Consider the following 19,786-nt stretch of genomic DNA (forward strand, 5'->3'; position numbering starts at 1 on the left):
ATAAGCCCCCTTTAAGTACTAGAAGGCTCCAGTAGGGTCTCCCCAGAGCCTCCTCTTCTCCGGGCTGAACAACCCCAACTCTCTCAGCCCATCCTCACAGGAGAGGTGTTCCGTCCCTCTGATCATTTCTGTGGCCCTCCTCTGGACCCACTCCAACAGGGCCATGTCTTTCCTGTGCTGAAGGCTCCAGAGCTGGACACAGTACTGCAGGTGGGGTCTCCCCAGAGCAGAATAGAGGGGCAGAATCACCTCTCTCAACCTGCTGGCCACGCTGCTTTTGATGCAGCCCAGGATACAGTTGGCCTTCCAGGCTGTGAGCGCACATGGCCAGTTCATGTTCAGCTTTTCATCCACCAGGACGCCCAAGCCCTTCTTGGCAGGGCTGCTCTCAATCCTTTCATCCCTCAGCTTGTACTGATACCGGGGGTTACGCCGACACAGATTCAGGACCCTGAACTTGAACTTGTTGAACTTCATGAGGTTTACACAGGCCCATTCCTCAAACTTGTCCAGGTCCCTTGGGATGGCATCCTGTCCCCCAGGTGTGTCAACCACATCACTCATCTCGGTGTCATCTGCAAACTTGCTGAGGGTGCACTCGATCCCACTGTCTATGTCACTGATGAAGATATTAAACAGTACTGGTCCCAATACGGACCCCTGAGGAACACCACTCATTACCGACCTCCATCTGGACATTGAGTTGTTGACCACTACCCTCTGGATGTGACCATCCAACCAATTTCTCATCAGTTCAACAGTCCACCCATCACATCCATATCTCTTCAATTTAGAGAGAAGGATGTTGTGGGTGACCGTGTCAAAGGCCTTACAGAAGTCCAGATAGATGACATTGGTAGTTCTTCCCTTGTCCACTGAGGTAGTCGCTCCATCACAGGAGGCCACTAGGTTGGTCAGGCAGGACTTGCCCTTGGTGAAAACTATTGTAGTTTTCTTATTTGTAAAATCAGAACACCATTTCCTTATTTCATATAATGTAATGCTGTGAGGAGAATCAGTAATTTTAACCAGGCAGAACATATAAATTTCTATACAAATACTTAACATTGTGTTGCTATTCATAACGCCCAGTGACAGACCAGGTCATGGAACAGACAAAACTGTGATCCACAGCTTTGAGGACCTTCATCAAATGCTATGTGCAGCTTCTACCCAGGCACAATGTGGCAAGTGTTTGCTGTTTTAGAAACTTAATTGTCATGTCATTTCACTGTTCAATTACTTTCTTCCATCCATTTGATCTTCAGCTACACATGAGGTGAACCACTATTTTGAGGCTTGACCGTTTTCTAAGGGCCACCACCTAATTTTGGTCCCAAGTTTGGAAATTTCCAGATGAGCTAAATGACATCAGCCAAGCACAGGTATAAAGTAAGCTGATAGTCCCTACTTCACTTTTCTCCAAATGCCTTTGTGTGCCAAAGTCACATCATTAATATTCACTTCACAAAACAGAAACACAATTTATGGAGAAAAGTACTCTGGTTTGGATAAACGTGTTTGTTCAAGCATTATGTAGTATTTAAATTATTTTTCAAGTAAATTCCCTATCATTAAAAAAAGCCATATTTGTTCTTCTGAGAGCAATTTTCTTCAGTCTAAGTATGAAGAAAAGAAAAATGTTTTTCGTACACATGATCACATTGTTCAGGAGGTTTTACAGTATTTCCTTATTATGCAGCTTCAGCCCACACTTATACAGCATGTTAGTTATATTCAAAGTGGTCTGAAGGCCTATAGCATATGACAGTTTCAAAATGTCAGCACAAATGTATTGTAAGTTGAATACAGTCTTAATTTTTAAAGGAAATTGCACATTTCACAGAGTTGAGTATAAATGTCAGCCTTATTTTAAGGCTGAGTAAATAGTCTTAAACACATCCTAATCCTATTAGATGCAAACCCTGCTTGTAAAGGTTGAACTGAGTTGGCAGAGCATTGTAGGTAAACATGCATTCTGCTCCCATAGGTATACTGTACTGAGTGGTGGATAAAAGAGCTTTGTCCTTCTGTTCTCCCAGTAGTTTCCCTCCTTTTTTCCCGCACTTTCAAAGCTGTGATTCTACAAATAGCCTGAAATAGTCTGGAAAGACAAATGCTCTACATTTGGGATGCTCACTATTCCATGCTCTGACTCAAAGATGAAAACTCACGCAGCTCTTAATTAAACCTGGACTTACAAAACAAGAAAGCCACAGCTATTCACCATGGTGCCCAAACAGCTACCCGCGGGAGCTGCGTAACTCCACTGAACAATAACTGGACTTACATAACTTGCTCCTTTGTAGGTGATAAAGATATGCCCCCATTGCACTGCAGCTCCCAATGAGCAACCAGAAAGAACCTGTTCTTAAACAGATGAAACTAACTGCTTAAAGTTTTATGTTGGATACGGAGGGTTTGTTTGATTTTTTTGAAGTTTGCTGAGGCTGAAAATAATTTCCTTCATATTTTTTTATTATTTTTAACATGCTGTTGAAAGTTCTGATTTATCAAAACGTCCTCCCCTCCTATGTTTGCCTTCATTTCCTTTTTTTTTTTGCTTGCTTTAAGGGTGAAAGAAGATGAAACAACTGAATTTCATTTACTCTCACATCTGTACCCTGCTCTCCTTAATTCTGTTAGCAGGTGATGTACAGCTGTAGAATGGGAATGGGTTTTGCACTAGCTTACTAATCCTCAGACCATGATGAATTTCATTCAAAAACTCATCTCATATTTCTCCTGGTCCCACCACCTTCTCCGAGAGGGATTCTCATCTCTTTTCTCAACATTATTTCCTTCCCTAGTAGTCCACCAACATTCCTACTGTTTATGGGGAGAGAAGTTCACGTTCCCAGATCCTATGCTATGTCAATCTGATATCCAGCAGCAGAGATGGCTGGAGTTTGACAGGAAGAGGGAATTCTGTAATCAAGGCAGGTTGCAAATTACTGCTGGGACTTCCAACACAGGTATTTCCCAGCAGAAGAAAAAGTTATTCTTCAAACATAATGCTTCCCTGAAGTTCTCCAGCAGCCTTTTAATCAGCAGCCAGCTGCCAAGATTCTGCACATACATCTAACACTGACATTTAGCTTTCAGCCTACATAACCTGATTGTTTGTTACACTGTCAGTAGAGAAGACACGGTAAATTTAAGTTAATTCAAACTGAACAACCAAGCTTCATTTTCTGTATTGGTAGCAGCAAACAAATATCCCGTTTATCTGAGAAAAGAGAGTTATAAAATCACATACCTACCTGACTTGACTTGCTTACCTAAGAATAATGGAAATGGATCATAACTTTAAAGGTATCTGCACGTCAGCTGCTCTTACAGGTTTTGTGTACCCTTTTAAATGACCTCACTATTTCAGCCAATCCTCTCCTAAAATTTACTTTTCTCATAAGTAAGCTTCTACAAAACCTAACACATTTTTCCTCAAAGTTGTCTTTGTATAATTCAAGGCACACTAATCTTGGTTGCATTTCCACCCCTAGAAATGGTGCATTGAGCTAGTATAAGCTAGGTCAACCATTAAATCAAACCTGACTTGAAACTAATAAAAAAATGTAAATACTATTATTAGGCTTTTTATGTTGTGAAAACCTAAAGAACTTCAAGCAGGCATCAAATTGAACTCTATGGCTCAGATTCTGTAAAATAAGTCATAAATTGTTCTTTGGACCTCATTTGATATGTACTCATGAGATGGGAAAAAAGTTTTTCATGTGCATAAAAGCGTACAAGAGCAGGGCAGAAACAGTCCCCTTCTTTCCTCTAAACAGAACCCTTGAAAAGCTACCCAAATGTTGACAGTGTAAGACACTGGTACCAGGCTGCTGTTTATGTAAACAAAGAGCTTTATACACTTTTAAAGTACGAGTAGGTACACATTAATTCAGAGAACCTGTCTTTGTAATTTTATTTCAGACTGATAGCACTTAATAACAATTACTACCAAGAAACAATAACAAGCGCTTTCCAATGCACTTTAGAATAAAAGTCACATACCATTACTCATAGCATATTTTAAACACACATCGTGACCCAAATTACTTCAGAGCAAATAATGTAAAAAATACCAACTAATGAAATATGAAAATATTCCATGCCCAATTCATTTCAGTTAGCTGTAAGAGAGGTATCTACCCAAAACAAGTGAAATAATTTCAGATGGAAGAGTACTTACATCACTCTGGTATTTATTGACTTCCATGGCATGCTTAACATCGGGAGGTTCCTTCATATGTGCATAATCTGAAGTTCCTTTCTCAGCATCATGTTTTTGTTTATAGAGAACCTGAAAAGAGCAACATTATACTTTTGTGACCTCAGCAAAGCGGGTATAGTAATATGAGCTGGGTTAAACCCGGCATCATAGTGCACCTGCATTCAGGTAGAAGTGTAGTAAATAATTAAGCTCCTTAATGGAACCAAAACCCTGAAACAAGACCAGTTTCTACCCAAAACAGAGACATATTAGGCACAGCCAACAGAGAGATTTCTCCGAGTCTGTTATTGCAGCAGAGGTATAAGCAGACAGGAGGAAGAAAAAGAAATATACAGAAACAGAAAATTAACCTTAACAAGGTGAGAAGACAGCCCAGGGAAAAGCATAAGGGAAAGCTTTTTTTGCTCAAAATACACTTGAATCTATCAGCTATGTAAATATTTCCTCAGGTTTCTTTTTTTTTCCCCCCCTCCTGTTTTCAGAAAAGAAAGAAAAGATTTTGTGCATTCCTCATAAATAAAAAGGTTTATATGAAATACTCATAGTCAAACACCTATTTCTTCCACTGTTAGGAAATTGCTAGCACAATATACATTTTGACTAGCCCTCAGGTTCACAAAGAAAAATAGTATTTACATTCAATTGTCATCATGGTAAAGGAAAATGGCATTGGATTGTGAGTTTATAAACAAATTTATATTTCTAATAGAAACTGAGCTCAATATTGGGCATTCATCCAGCTTTCACTGTAATATGTTATACTTACATATACACACACTCACATACTAAAACTGCCTGAAAAGCTGATCTTGCACTTATACTTGTCAGAACCGTTTAGGCTTACATTAAGAAAATTCACCAGGTTTTGATGCCTGAAGAAGCAGCAAGCATCAAGTAAATTCGTTTTCTATTAGTTCTCAGGAGGAAGCATTAAAATAATCCCCAAGAAAACAGCAAATACTAAATAAGATTGAAAGCTGACCAGGAAGAGGATTTGAAACTAAAACCCTTGATAGCAATAAAAGAATACTGTGAAAGTTCTGAGAGGGAACTCTTGACTTAGAATCTTTTAGGACAGAATACTAGAACTGTGAGAAAATGTATCTGTTTGTATTTAAGGTAGCACATCATCCAACATGAGAAAACTAGCAGAAATTACAATTGAGTGTCCACTATCTTGGGAAAAGATGACTTTCTTTAGCTTAATGTAGGAATATTTGACTTGCTATTTGACAGCTATGTTCTTCCTATCTTTTCACATTAGTCTTATCAACTGACTTAAGTAACCTTGAAGCAATCACAGGCTGGGAGGAGGTCAATAGCTGTCTAGTTTAGTTTTCAGCAGTTCAGTGCAGAACTATTGCTAGATCTGTAAATCAGTTCCAAGGAAGCATGAAAAAACGTTTACGATGATTAGTTCATCAAGATTCTTAGAACCATTATTTTACATGTTAGCATGTGTACAATTATTTCTCATTTTATGTTAATTTTCAAATTTCAGCAAAACTGAATTTGCTTTCTCAAATCTACATATGAAACTACTCTACAGAGAGATCAAGTATTACAGGTCACTGATGTAACCTCTACTCTGTAGTGGCACCATTTATTAACTCCAGAAATACAAGGCAATTATTTAAGTAGGTATGACTTCACATTGAACTAATTTTTAAGTACTCATTTTTTATTTTTCTTATCTCTCTTGTACACCAGTGTGTCAATAGGAAGCTGCATTAAGGAAGGCTTTGTGCTCTTTTAACTTAACTCGGACTGACCCTCTGTTTTGGAACGCTTTAAACACTATTAAATTTTTATATTTATATTTCCCTTCATAGTCAGTAAGCTGAGCTCCAAACTTAAAATCCACAAGGTAGTATTTTGTAGGCGGAAATGTTCAAGAACACAGAAAATGCCATTTTAATCTCTAGATAGAGAATTAGATTTTCCAATGTATTTGTGTAAAACAAAACTAGAGAAGTCCAGGACACTAATACCTGCTGCCATAAAAAACAGGAAATCTTGAACATGAGATTTGATACTATAAAAAACATGAAGAATTTTTAAAAGTCTGTTAATGTGTAATATAATTGCAAATGATGCAGTAAACCACAAAAATAGCTTTATCATAGTAAAAAAAAAAAACAACGTATGAAAGTAAAAGGATTTTGCCCACAAGGAAGAAAAACTTCGAAACTTTCTCTGAAAGTTGAAAATATTGCTTACGATTCACTTGGCCCATGATCTTTAAAAACAAAGAAAAAATACTGTTGAGCTTTGACATATAGTTACTATTTGAGATATTGCCCTGTGCAAAGGAGAAAATTAAACTGCCTTCAGTTTGCTTTAGATTATTCCTTTCAGATAAGAAGAAAAACAGTGCAATCTCTTCTTATGGCAGAAATAAAGTGATGAAAAAAGTGATGAAACGCATACTTTTTTTTTTCCCAACATTGTTTCCCCCTCAAGCAATTTTAAATACCTTTATCATTGTTTGTGACACCTTATTAAAAAAAATGTTCTGCGTAAGGAAGAACGCGGTATACTGGTCTTCAGACAAGAAGAAGACTTGGCACAAAGATAGTAATGATCAGAAATTTTCCTTCAGAAATATTTTCCACAGGAAAATGGCAATTTTTCCAGAAAATGTCCATTTCTGCTCAGGAAAATCAAAATGAGGGCTCCCCGCCTAGACTGCTCTCATCAACTTTATTTTCTCACTGCAGAGAACAGGGAAATCGGTGAGAGCTTTGTAGGCTGGCAAGGAGTGTGAAGTTACACATTAGGGACTGGGACTTCTCCTGCTCTGTCTGTCTTACCCTGGGGACAGCTATGACAAAAGAGAGAGAGGGAGGAAAATCTGGTTCTTCACCCTCAAGAAAGCTATTTAGAAGGTGACGGTCAAATTTTATGTGTAGAGGAAAAAACTAAATTGATAAAAGCCACGCAAGTATGTGAGGCTATGAAACTTCTTTTTTACTCTCCTGAAGCATTTTTTCCCATAAATAGTGTCATGATTTTTTGTCAAAATTTCAGATGGATTTCCTTCTCTACGGGTATTTATTTCCATCTTCGTGTCAGTTCCGCATAAAACAGAAAAGAGCAAATGTGGGCTTTACGCAAAAGCCAGCAGAGCTGGTCTTGGTTTAGTCTTTCCTCTGTATCACGAAGAGGGAATTGAGCATAAATCAATACAGCCACTATGGGGAGAAAGCTGCATGGGAGGAGAACCACAACTGTCAGGGTCTTGTACTCTCCATTATGGCAAGATCCTGTCAGTGCTGACACTGCACGGCTGGAACCCTGTAGAACAAATTCCTGGCTCTGCAGAAGTCAATGACAATTTCTGCACCGGTTAGAGCACGCAAAAGTGAAAGATGGTGGTATGGCAGCCCGTTTGCTCAGGAGAGGACAGAGAAAGGCAGCTTATAGGTAGCAAACAATTTCTTGAGAGAAAAAGGAAACTTTCCCTAGTTGCCTCCAAGTTCCTAAACCACAAGTGTGATCTGAAACCATGTATAAAATTAATTAACTGGGCTAGATCGAGGTAGGCTGAAAACGAAGTTGCTGGGCAGCAGCAGTGCAGCAGCACCATTTCAGGAGGAAACATCAAATCACGGGAGACGCCATTTGCCAGAGACAAACCAGTGGAAGGAGATCACCCGGCAGAGGCATACCAGCCTCGGCATTCCTGTGCCAGCAGGCAGTAGTGGGGAGAGCCAGTGGCTCTCTTTCTTCCACACCATGATCCCCTAGTCCCAACACACCTGCCTGGCAGATGAGGCTACGGATCCTGCCAAGAACACGGCACCGCAGCGCGAGAAAGCACCTGCTTGATCTGGCGACAAAAGCATTCGAGCCCAGCCTTGCATCCCAGAAGCATGAAAAGGAAGTCAAAGGTGTACATTTGTTCTAACGTGGATGGGAAGGACACGTACTCGTATTTTCCACCTTTCCGAAAATCAGCACCTATTTAAAATCAGCTTACTATAATTGAGAAACAGGCTGCAGTTCTGCGCTTGCAACAGTCTTTTTGCAAGAGAGTTGGCACAATGGCGAGACGGTGCTGTTCTCTCTCCTTCCTATGGGCACACCCTTGGTCTCCTCCAGCTGAAGCGATGACCTGTAAATTCACCATCCCAGCTAGACAGATGCAGCAGAAATCCTCTCGGCCATATCCTGACCCAGTTGAAATCTGAAATCCATGTATTAGCTACTTAGGTACCGCAGTGATAGGCACAATATGGATTAGATTTGAATACTGTAGAGAAGATTTTCCACTAGAAAATCCCCTAGGATCTCTCTCAAAGTAGCATTAAATTCAGGTTCGCTGCAACAGTAACCACAAGTTGGAAAAATGTGTCAGCGTATCTTTAAGTTTTATGGTAAGTTATGATTTATAATGCATCTATTCCTAAGGGGATGGTATGAATTTTACAGGAAAAGTTTCTGCTTAAATATAACTCATCCTATATGCATAATTGTTTCTCTATGACTGTTGGATGATTGAAGAAAACTTTCAAAAATATCAAATAAAAATGTCAGCCTTTTCCTTAAAAGGGTTTTTTAATGAATCAAATGTCTTCATTTTTAGTCTCAGTTATTTATCTTTTCTGCCACATCACCAATGTTAATTAACCTCATTTGCGTAAACTAATGTAGAATGTACTCATTTGGAATGAATCCAGGAGTAAATCTGTGGCAAACTAGTTAACTAATGCTTTATAAATCAAGCTAACAGTTTAAAAATGTTATACAAGTTTAATTCCCAATTTATTTCTACTGTAATTTTTCTAATCACTCACTTTACAATGAAATGTCACATTAATGTCATTTCAGCTACTGTGCTGCTTTAACTTGAGTGTGTTAAGTGTTCCATTGCAAACTATGAAAACTAAAACATATTTTATGTTTTTGCTTAATATAACCTTAACACATTGTTTTAAATCAAAACATTTCTCCACAAGCTATCCTGAGATTTCAGTGCTTTCTTTTGTTACAAATATTTTCCTTTGTTTGAAAAAAATCACTGCATTAGAAGAATGCATATTGAGATACAATGAATAATATGGATTTAGGAATTTCTTCACAGACGGGCTGTATGAAACTATGCATAGTCAATATCCTTAAGAGAGCAGAAGGGCAAAACAAGAAAAATGTGGAAATGCTTGGCAGACAGAAAGCCATGAGTGTCTATCAGCTGTCATTCTCATAAATAACAATAAAAATCTGTAACTTAATTCATATTACATATACTTAACACTCACAATTCCACTGAGATCAATGGAAGTGAAGGGCTACCTGCCTACATTAATGGTATTATAACTTTACGCCCCTGGAGGCAACTGAACTGGAATGTACTATTTTACTGGTTGTTCGCATGTTTTACACTATGTTCAATATACTTGTTTTCATATTTTTAATTCCATAAAATTTGTTGTGAGTGGTAGTATGTAGACCATCAGAAATACATTTACTGCTACCAGTAAGTGCCTTTAAACGTCATTAAAGTACTTTATTATTTTTTCCTTCAGCATCAAACATTTTATAAAGCTAATACAATGCCCAAATTGAAATGGTTGTTGTATAAGATTCATCTATCCTATAAACGGAGTGTAGTGTCACTGAATTCATTAATTTCTTATTGCATTCATGGATTTCTAATGGATTTCATTGGATTGATGAATGCACTAGCAGTTTTTAAATTTATATTTAATAAACATAACAAGTAAGATTCTCAATGTTTTAGAAGTGAGTAGTTCTGGAAGTTATGGTGATAAACTCTGGATGATAAACTCACCCAAATAAATCAAGCAGGCAATCAAGTGCCCGTTCACATATATTGTTCAAATTGGTCATATCTGTCACACAATTCATCTAAAAATCATTTTTGTGATTCTAAAATTGTACCTTGCTCTGAAGTTGCGTTAATTCTTTTGCAAATACACTGTCAATTGTGGCTGGCATCTGCTGATAAAGAGAGTTGGAAAGGTCTTTCTTAGCAGCTCCTTTATACTTCACCTAGAGGGGAGAAAAAGGTGACATACAATGCAAAAATTAAGATATAGTAATCATACTATAGTTTATTAAATAAAATGGCATAGACCATTAGAACTGGAAAAATCTAATGTCATGAACTTTCAAGCAAAACCAGATCTTTAAATAATAAGTTTAAAATATTTTATGTGGAGGTGCCTAATTCACAAGGCAATGCAAATTATCTCCTTTGTGGAGATACTTGTAGGGGAAGTCTAAAACAAAGTAGGCATGGCAGTTATTTTTCTGTCCTTTTACAGATAATTTCTGAAAAACAAGATTACCTTTCTTCTTTCCATTTTCCCAAGTTTTGCACAATGGGAGCAATGAGAGGCCAACAAAAAATATTTTACCAATTAATAAGTAGTAGCAATTAAATGTAACTGGAAAGGACAGCAACACTGAAGTTGATGTCTGCCATCTTTTCTACTTAATCTTTTCATATTACAGATTCATTTCTTAAACTATTTTTTATTTATCCTGTACTTTCTCCAGTGTTCAGTACTAGCAATTGCTCACAAAAGGGTTTTATGAGACGGGCCAGAATAATAGTTCAATATCTGGGAGGCTTTTTCTTCAGATTTAAGTTTTTCAAATTCATAAAACAATAATGTCAAGTATTACTATGAAAGTAATCATAAATATCAAAGATATCTTAAATCCCAGGGCTGGAGGAGGAGTTGACCAAGAGCTTATGGGTCAGGATTAAAGGGAGGGCGGGGACAGGTGACACTATCGTGGCAGTCTTCTACAGGCCACCCAATCAGGAAGACCAAGCAGATGAGGCACTCTATAGACAGATAGGAGCAGCCTAATGTTCACAAAGCCCTAGTGGGAAGAGGGACACAAGAAAGTTGGTTACTAATACACAGATCACCTCCTCCAAGCTCAGAAGCGATGCATCCCAACAAAGAGGAAGTCAGGCAAGAACACCAGGAAGCCTGCATGGAGGAACAAATTGCTCCTGGACAAACTCAAACACAAAAAGGAAGACTACAGAGGGTGGAAGCAAGGACAGGCAGCCTGGGAGGAATACAGAGAAATTGTCCAAGCAGCCAGGGATCAGGTTAGGAAAGCTAAAGCCCTGACAGAATTAAATTTGGCCAGGGACATCAAGGGCAACAAGAAAAGCTTCTGTAGGTACATCAGTGATAAAAGGAAGGCTAAGGAAAATGTGGGCCCTCTCCAGAAGGAAACAGGAGATGTGGTTACCCGGGATATGGAGAAGGCTGAGGTACTCAATGACATTTTTGCCTCAGTCTTCACCAGCAAGTGCTCAAGCCACACCACCCAAGCCACAGAAGGCAAAGGCCTCGATGGGCAGAGGTCAATTGTATGAGGTTTAATAAGGCAAAGTGCCAGGTCCTGCACTTCAGCCACAACAACCCCATGCAACACTACAGGCTTGGGGAGGAGTGGCTGGAGAGCTGCCCGGCGGAAAAGGACCTGGGGGTGCTGGTTGACAGCCGGCTGAATATGAGCCGGCAGTGTGCCCAGGTGGCCAAGGCGGCCAACAGCATCCTGGCCTGTATCAGAAATAGTGTGGCCAGCAGGAGTAGGGAAGTGATCGTGCCCCTGTACTTGGCACTGGTGAGGCCGCATCTTGAATCCTGTGTTCAGTTTTGGGCCCCTCACTACAAGAAGGATGTAGGTGCTGGAGCGTGTCCAGAGAAGGGCAACGAAGCTGGTGAGGGGGCTGGAGCACAAGTCTTATGAGGAGCGGTCGAGGGAACTGGGGTTGTTTAGTCTGGAGAAGAGGAGGCTGAGGGGAGACCTTATCGCTCTCTACAACTACCTGAAAGGGGTTTGTGGCGATGAGGGTGTTGGCCTCTTCTCCCAAGTAACTAGTGATAGGACAAGAGGAAATGGCCTCAAGTTGTGCCAGGGGAGGTTTAGATTGGATATTAGGAAAAATTTCTTCACTGAGAGGGTGGTCACACATTGGAACAGGCTGCCCAGGGAGGTGGTGGAGTCGCCATCTCTGGAAGTGTTCAAAAAACATGTGGATGTGGCACTTCAAGACACGGTTTAGGGAACATGGTGGCACTGGATTAATGGTTGGACTTGATGATCTTGAAAGTCCTTTCCAACCCAGTGATTCTGTGATTCTGTGACTGGGAGAATGAAGAACCACCCACTGTAGGAGAGATCAGGTTCGAGACCATCTAAGTTACCTGAAGGTGCACAAGTCCACAGGACCTGATGAGATGCACCAGCAGGTCCTGAGGGAACTGGCAGATGAAGTTGCTAAGCCACTATCCATTATATCTGAGAAGTCATGGCACTGCAGTGAAGTTCCTACTGACTGGAAAAGGGGAAACATAACTCCCATTTTGGAAAAGGGGAATCATAACTCCCATTTTGAAAAAGGGAATAAAGGAAGACACAGGGATCTACAGGCCACAGAGTCTCATCTCTGTGCCCAGCAAGATCATGGAGCAGACCCTCCTGGAAGCTATGCTAAAGCACATGGAAAATAAGTATGTGACTGGTGACAGCCAACATGGCTTCACTAAGCCAACATGGCTTCACTATGGGCAAATTATGCCTGGCAAATTTGATGGTGTCCTGGTTTCAGCCAGGATAGAGCTGGTTTTCTTCACAGAAGCTACTGTGAGGCTATGTTTTGGATTTGGGATGAGAAAATGCTGATAAGGTGCTGATGTTTTGAGTTGTTGCTAAGCAGTCAAGGACAGTCCAGCTTCTCGTGCTGGCCTGCCAGCAAGAAGGCTGGGGGTGCACAGGAAGCTGGGAGGAGACACAGCCAGGACAGCTGACCCAGACTGGCCAAAGGGATATTCCCTACCATACAATGTCATGCCCAGTACATAAACTGGAGTTGGCCAAGAGGCAGAAATCGCTGCTCAGGGACAGGCTATCGATCACCAGGTGGTGAGCAATCGCTGTATTGGGCATCACTTGTTCTTGTACATTCCTTTGTCGGTATTATTATTGTTGTTACCATTGTTGTTTCTTCTCTCTTGCTGTCCTATTAAACTGGTTTTATCTCAAATGCACAAGTTTTTTTCTTAATTTCCCCCCCGTCCCACTGAGGAAAGGGGGAGTGAGCGAGCGGCTGCGTGGTGCTTAGTTGCTGGCTGGGGCTAAACCACGTCAGGTGGCCTTCTACAATGGGCTTACAGCATTGGTGCATAAGGGAAGAGTGACTGATGTCATCTACCTGGATTTGTGCAAAGACACTGGCCTGCAAGACAACCTCGTCTCTAAATTGCAGAGACATGGATCTGATGGATGGATCACTCCAGGAATTGGCTGGATGGTCACACTCAAGTAGTTGCGGTCAATGGCTTGAAGTCCAAGCGGAGACCAGTGACGAGTGGCGTTCCTCAAGGGTCAGTATTGGGAACAGTGCTGTTTAACATCTTTGTCAGCAAGGTAGACAGTGGGATTGAATGCATCCTCAGCAAGTTTGCAGATGACACCAAGCTGAGTGGTGCAATCGACACGCTGAGGGGAATGGATGCCACCCAGAGGGACCTTGACAGGCTTGAGAGGTGGGCCTACGTGAACCGACATGGGGTTCAACAAGACCAAGTGTGAGGTCCTGCACTTGGGTCGGGGCAATCCCAGGCACAAATACAGGCTGGGAGGAGAATGGATTGAGAGCAGCCCTGAGGAGAATGACTTGGGGGCCTTGGTTGATGAGAAGTTCAACATGACCTAGCAATATAGGCTTGCAGCCCAAAAGCCCAACCACATCCTGGGCTACATCAAAAGAAGCATGGCCAGCAGGTCAAGGGAGGTGATTCTCCCTCTCCAGTCTGCTCTCATGAGACCCCACCTGGAGTACTGTATCCAGCTCTGAGACCCCCAACATAAGAACATGGATCTGTTGGAGCAGGTCCAGAGAACGACCACAAAAATGATCAGAAGGCTGGAGTACCTCTCCTATGAAGACAGGCTGAGACAGTTGGGGTTGTTCAGCCTGGAGAAAAGGCAGCTCCAGGGAGACCTTATTGCAGCTTTCCAGTACCTGAAGGGGGCCTAAAAGCTGGAGAGGGACTTTTTACAAGGGCGTGTAAGTGATAGGACAAAGGGTAATGGCTTTAAACTGAAAGAGGGCAGATTTAAATCAGACACAAGGAAGAAATCCTTCACTATGAGGGTGGTGAAGCACTGGAATAAGTTGCCCAGAGAAGTTGCGGATGCCCCAATCCCTGGATGTGTTCCAAGGCCAGGTTGGATGGGGCTTTGAGCAACCTGGTCTAGTGGAAGGTGTCCCTGCCCATGGCAGGGGGGTTGGACTAGATGATCTTTAAGGTCCCTTCTACCCCAAACGATTCTATGATTCTATGATACTGTCTAATGTCATTAATTTACTGTTGAATATACAGCTGTTCATTAGAAAGTAGTACCCCATATGTATGATATATATCAATAATTTGCTGTTACATTTGTTGCTGTTTCCTGAAAGAGCAGAGAGGGCTCTTTTTCACTGCAGCAGACATGCTGTTAAGAATTTCCGTGTTCAAGTTTTGCAAAAACAGGTTATGGGACACTAGAGGTCAGTAATTTACAAGATAAACCATCCATCACATCATTGGCTTCAGGTAATGTTGCAATAAGCAGACAGAATGCTCAACAGTTTGATAACATAAAACATGTGGGTTTTAAAATTTTGAAATATCTTTATATCTCTAAATCTTTGACTAATAATTAGCAGCTTTTCTTTGGAATCAGACAGATGGATTTGATAAATACTCTCTCTGTATTGTGCTTTTGTAGACTACACTAGTCTGTCTCTTAGAAAGTATAATTTCATCACATTTTATGCCCCTTGGGACATGCCACTCTTTCTCAGAAAATATGAAGATAAATATAACAAAACTATTCATCAGATGCATTTATATTGAATGTAGCCACACAGCAAACTGATGTATATCAGAAATGGAAAATAGAATGTGTATAAATTACATAACTCCAGACAGGGATATGGAGATGTTGTTTATCATAATCATAAAGGTAGCACAAGAAATGAGGCACCAAAAATTTAAGTCTTCCAAGGGTCACAGTGACAGAAAAATCACTCAGAACCAGCAGTGCCTTAACTAAAGCAATTCTCTGTCAGGTAAAACTCCTCTGCAGCTGTTCTCACCTGTGGAAAACTGAGATGCCATCTTACAACACCTTGTACCTGGGACATGAAGAGCTGGCAGTAAACTGTTCTGGCATGTTGGAAGCTGACATTCTGTCTTTGCCACTACAGTTTTTGTGTGACTTTGTGTATGCAAAGACCTAAAAACTGTGGCATGGGTATGCATATATATGCATGCAAGCACTCAGGCGACCTGCAGATGGCATTGACCTGATGTTTGCCCCAGTCCCCTTGCTGAAGGAGAATGGAGGTGATAACATAACAGTTTCCTTGTCTCCTTCTGTTTGATATCAGGCTGTGAATTCTCCACAGCAGGGAAACTATGCACAGGTATAATTTGCAAACCTCATCGCTGCAGAATATGTAACAAGAAATCCTTTTCCTATTCCTCAGTTTATCCATCCCTAAAATGGGATAGCTAGGATTGCCTCAGAACCATTAATAAAATATCTTGGAATCCCAAAATAAAAGCGTTGCGTAATTCCAATTACTCACATATAGAGTATACACTAATTACAGTGCTTTAAGTCACCTCAGCTTTAAACAGAACTGTTATTTGAAATAAGCTATCCTTTCCATGCTAAAAACCATCATATTCAAGAGAGAGTTTTTAGGAAGGATAAGAAGCAAAGAGAATTCTTCAGTCTTATAGGTCTTACCTCAGAAATAAAAGCACTGAGACTTTTCACATGTTTTAGTTGCGGGGTGTCAGGTACAAATATGCACTTGCCTTTAGATTTTTTAAACTCTTCCTTATAGTGTATCTACAAAGAGGAGAAGCAAGTTTAATTTTCTTAAAAAAAAACAAAAAAAACAGAAAAATAAACAATGGGGTTTTTATTATCATTATCATCATCATTATCATTTATGGATACTATGCTGGGAGGCTTGCAAATACCTCAGGCTGGATCAAATTAAGCCATAAAGGAAAACACCCAGTTCTCACACCCAGTATCAGGGCTATGTAAAAGTCACAGAACCCTTTAATAATAAAGATTAAAAAGATACGATTTTTCTCTACATCTACAACACATTTTCACCACTGTTATAGATGTTCTAGTATCTCTAAAGAAAGGAGAATAGAATAATTGCTTGATCTGTAGATCTTGATGTCAAAAATAAAATTGTTAAAGTAACTTCTAACAGACCTAGCAAGCACAGAATCTGTGTAGCATAATCAAATGCCCCTTTATGAATCCAAGAGTTACATGAATAAATTCAGAAGGCCACTTCCAAATCATTGCCTACAAAGCACCCCAACAGTCATGACATGCAAGTAATAACAGAATTTCTTTAAAAGCAAACAAATTTTAAATTGAGCCATTTTTTAAATCATGTGTATGCACAAAGGAAACCGATTTTGAAACAAAACACCACAATATATTTTGCAAAAAAACCAGAACACAAGTCTTGTCTTTTTTTTTTAAACAACCGGCCTTTTTCTTACCATCGGGCAAACAATACGGGCAGGTGTAATAATCACATGACTGTTGATGAAGTCAGAGTTACTGTTTGTATTAGTGAGACTGTAAGAAGGATAAAACCTATGGATATGGTAAATGTGTAGGGACCTTTATTATGTAAGAACTGTGCAGAAAGATGGTGAATTATGATGAGATGGACTACGTAAGTTGTAAAGATCGACACTTTACATGGCTAGCCCTAAATGTTTTTAGTGACATTTCTTTCTTTCTACAAGAATAGTTTAGTTCAATGCAAATTGAATTATTTAGGATTAAGCTTTCATGGTTATTATCTGCTACCATTTCTCTAACCTCATTTTCACATTCTGCACAACAGCAGTTTGCATTTATGCACTCTAGACTTGCTGACAAGCCCTGACAGAAGCAATATGATCTGCATCTGAGCATTACAGAAATCTGCAGTCTTAATTTCCTCTTTCTCTGAATCCTTAATGGATATCACAAGTTCTAGTCTACGGTCCTCTACAGGAAAATTCATGAGAAGGATAGCAGCTTACACAGAATCAGCTCCTGTACTTTCTGAAGCAAACTTTTTGTCCACTGCAAAATGGATTAGATAATGTCAAATCCACCTCATTTTGGTTACTATTGAGTTCATCCACATTTGAACTACTGAAGGAATCTACATCTCATTACCAAATCATGTTGTCTGCCTTTGTGTCTTACAGTATATTCTAAATAAAAACTGGTGAAAAAGGGTGTAAAATTACTGTGTGTCAGCATTTTACTCAGGCACCCACAAATCCAGTGGTTCATGTAACCCGTGTGTGTCACTGTACTGCTAGGTAATCACAGCAACACACAAAAAGGGCAGTTTTACGATAAACATGAGCAGGTACTTACTCTTCATCCTGCACACATGCATGCAGATACTTGCAAGTGTGTGTATGTACGTGCACATGCACAGCTTAAAAAAAAGGGCTTCCTAGAATTATATTCATTCACAATGATACGGTTGAGAAGAGACAGGGGGTATCTACAGAGCTGACTGTCTACTGGTTAGGCTTGATGGCGTTCCCAGTAGAAACTCGTGTAAAGCTGAGACTCTGGTAGAGAGGATGGAGAGTCTTGCTGCTCACAACTTAGATAAATCACCCACAGATATCAGAGAGCTGACTGTAATTACATCCACTTTAATTACAGAGCAATAATTACATTAAAAAATCAAACATGAAAGCTTCCTAAGGTATCCCTTAAAGGGGGGGAGGTGGGAGGGGGGCGTGGCACGACAGGACCAGAAGAAACAAGCAAAGGTGTTCTGGTGTAGAAGTCATGTTTTCAAAATAAGCAAAAGCAGTAAAGGACTAATGCCACCTCCTTACTCCTTTATCATTCACATTTATTATAGTAACCCATAGAGGCCACAAAATGCATGCAGGCTCAAATGAGAAAGTTAGAGAGGACATACAATAAAATGTGTGGTCAAACTCTGATCCACATTCTCCATTCTGCTACAGAAGTATCTGCATCGCTTTGAATCAGAAAGAGGGAAGACGAAATGGGACAAGTATCACGAAGTCATGACATTTGCACTTAAAAAGCATATTTATTGTAAATGACATAAGCAAGAGGCTTAGAAGGTTGGCTATGACTGAACATAACCAACGGCTAGAAAGAATAGGCAGAGAAGGTAATACTGCTCTTCAAAGTTTGGGGTTACAAATTCAAATGTCTAAAATACTAAATAGGAAATTTTGCCTGTGAGTGACTTACCCTTCACCACAAAATACGCTGTTTAGGTTGGGCAGATCTGGTAAGCCTTGCAAAAAAAACAAATAATAGGAAAAATTTGCAAATGATGGCCTGGAGCTACCACTGCTCTGTTGATATACTTCTGAAGTCCAATAGCTCACTAAAGGCACAATTTTCAATAGCTCTCTCCTGATCCCTTTCTTCTCCTGACTCATCATAAAACTACTCTGACCAGCAGCACAGCTATCCAGTAAAAGTGGATTAAAATTCCTAGACAACCACCAAAACACTAAGCTTCAAATTGCATTTTTTTCTTAATGGATGTTATATGGCAAGATCAACTTTATTCAGTAAGAGCATCCAACCTTTAGGCTGAAGCTTCCTCGCTCACCACGAAAATTTATCTTGCCCATGGCTTGTTCCATCAGCCTTTTTCACAGGGGAAACACAGAAGACTGTGGGCTAAAGGAAAGGCTCTGATGGCAACAGCTTAATTCAAGCAGCCACCTTTCCCTTGTATTCGGGGCAACTGTTTTTAATATCTTAACATCAATGGTGTAACCATGTTGACAGTCATCACGCCAAGATCCATTACAGAACTGTCATCTCTTAAAGACCCATTTAAGCTTAGAAAAGCCACAAAAAGATCTGAACCTTCTTACCTAGCTCTTACGCTAGACCAAAAGGGAACTTTTTCCACTACGGATTCTCCTTCCAACCCTATATTTCTTAATTTATAATCTCTCATAAGACTAAGAGCTATGCGACCACAGATCCATCTAATACAAAATTGTCTCTCTGTAGCCACGGAAACATAGAGAAAAGCGTGAGGACAGGGCAAGCATACAGTATTATTGCCCCACAGTATTTTACTAGTGTCCAGCAATTTGGACCTCAAAGTCTTCCTGAGGCTGTGACTAGTAATGGTGAGTCCAGAGGAAGAGCTCCACCCTGAATTAGGTGGTCACAACTCCATTGGTGTGAGTGGAAAGGCACTCTGTTTCTGCACTTGACTCTAGGTCTCTTTGGCCCTTGCTTTACAATAAAAAGACATTCTAAAGCAAAGCTGTACTCCGTAAAAGGATAGTTAAGTGCCAAGTAGTACTACCCCTTGCTACAGGGGAAAAAAAGCACTTGTACCATATATTGGCAAAATTCAGCAGAATGTTCAGAAGGCAGAGTGTCTGCTTCTATCAAAAAGGATTATGATGGTTTAGTCAATGATCA

The 19,786-nt window shown here is 40.1% G+C and overlaps 2 protein-coding genes across 3 annotated transcripts in view; both read right to left on the bottom strand.

Moving 5' to 3' along the window:
- Window positions 1–19,786, bottom strand: part of LOC309402900 (LIM zinc-binding domain-containing Nebulette) — a gene marked incomplete at its 3' end in the record, with an annotated part of 280,892 nt that overhangs the window by 72,594 nt on the left and 188,512 nt on the right. The window lies entirely within an intron of this gene.
- LOC309402802 (nebulette-like) overlaps window positions 1–19,786 on the bottom strand; it is a gene marked incomplete at its 5' end in the record, with an annotated part of 66,054 nt that overhangs the window by 20,254 nt on the left and 26,014 nt on the right. Inside the window, 3 exons of the mRNA XM_081996740.1 lie at window positions 4,196–4,306; window positions 10,142–10,252; window positions 16,043–16,147. Coding sequence (XP_081852866.1) covers window positions 4,196–4,306; window positions 10,142–10,252; window positions 16,043–16,147 — 327 coding nt within the window. The remainder of the gene's footprint in view (window positions 1–4,195; window positions 4,307–10,141; window positions 10,253–16,042; window positions 16,148–19,786) is intronic.

This window comes from Phaethon aethereus (genome assembly GCF_964289735.1).
Source record: "Phaethon aethereus genome assembly, chromosome: 2".
NCBI classification, from domain to species: Eukaryota; Metazoa; Chordata; class Aves; order Phaethontiformes; family Phaethontidae; genus Phaethon; species Phaethon aethereus.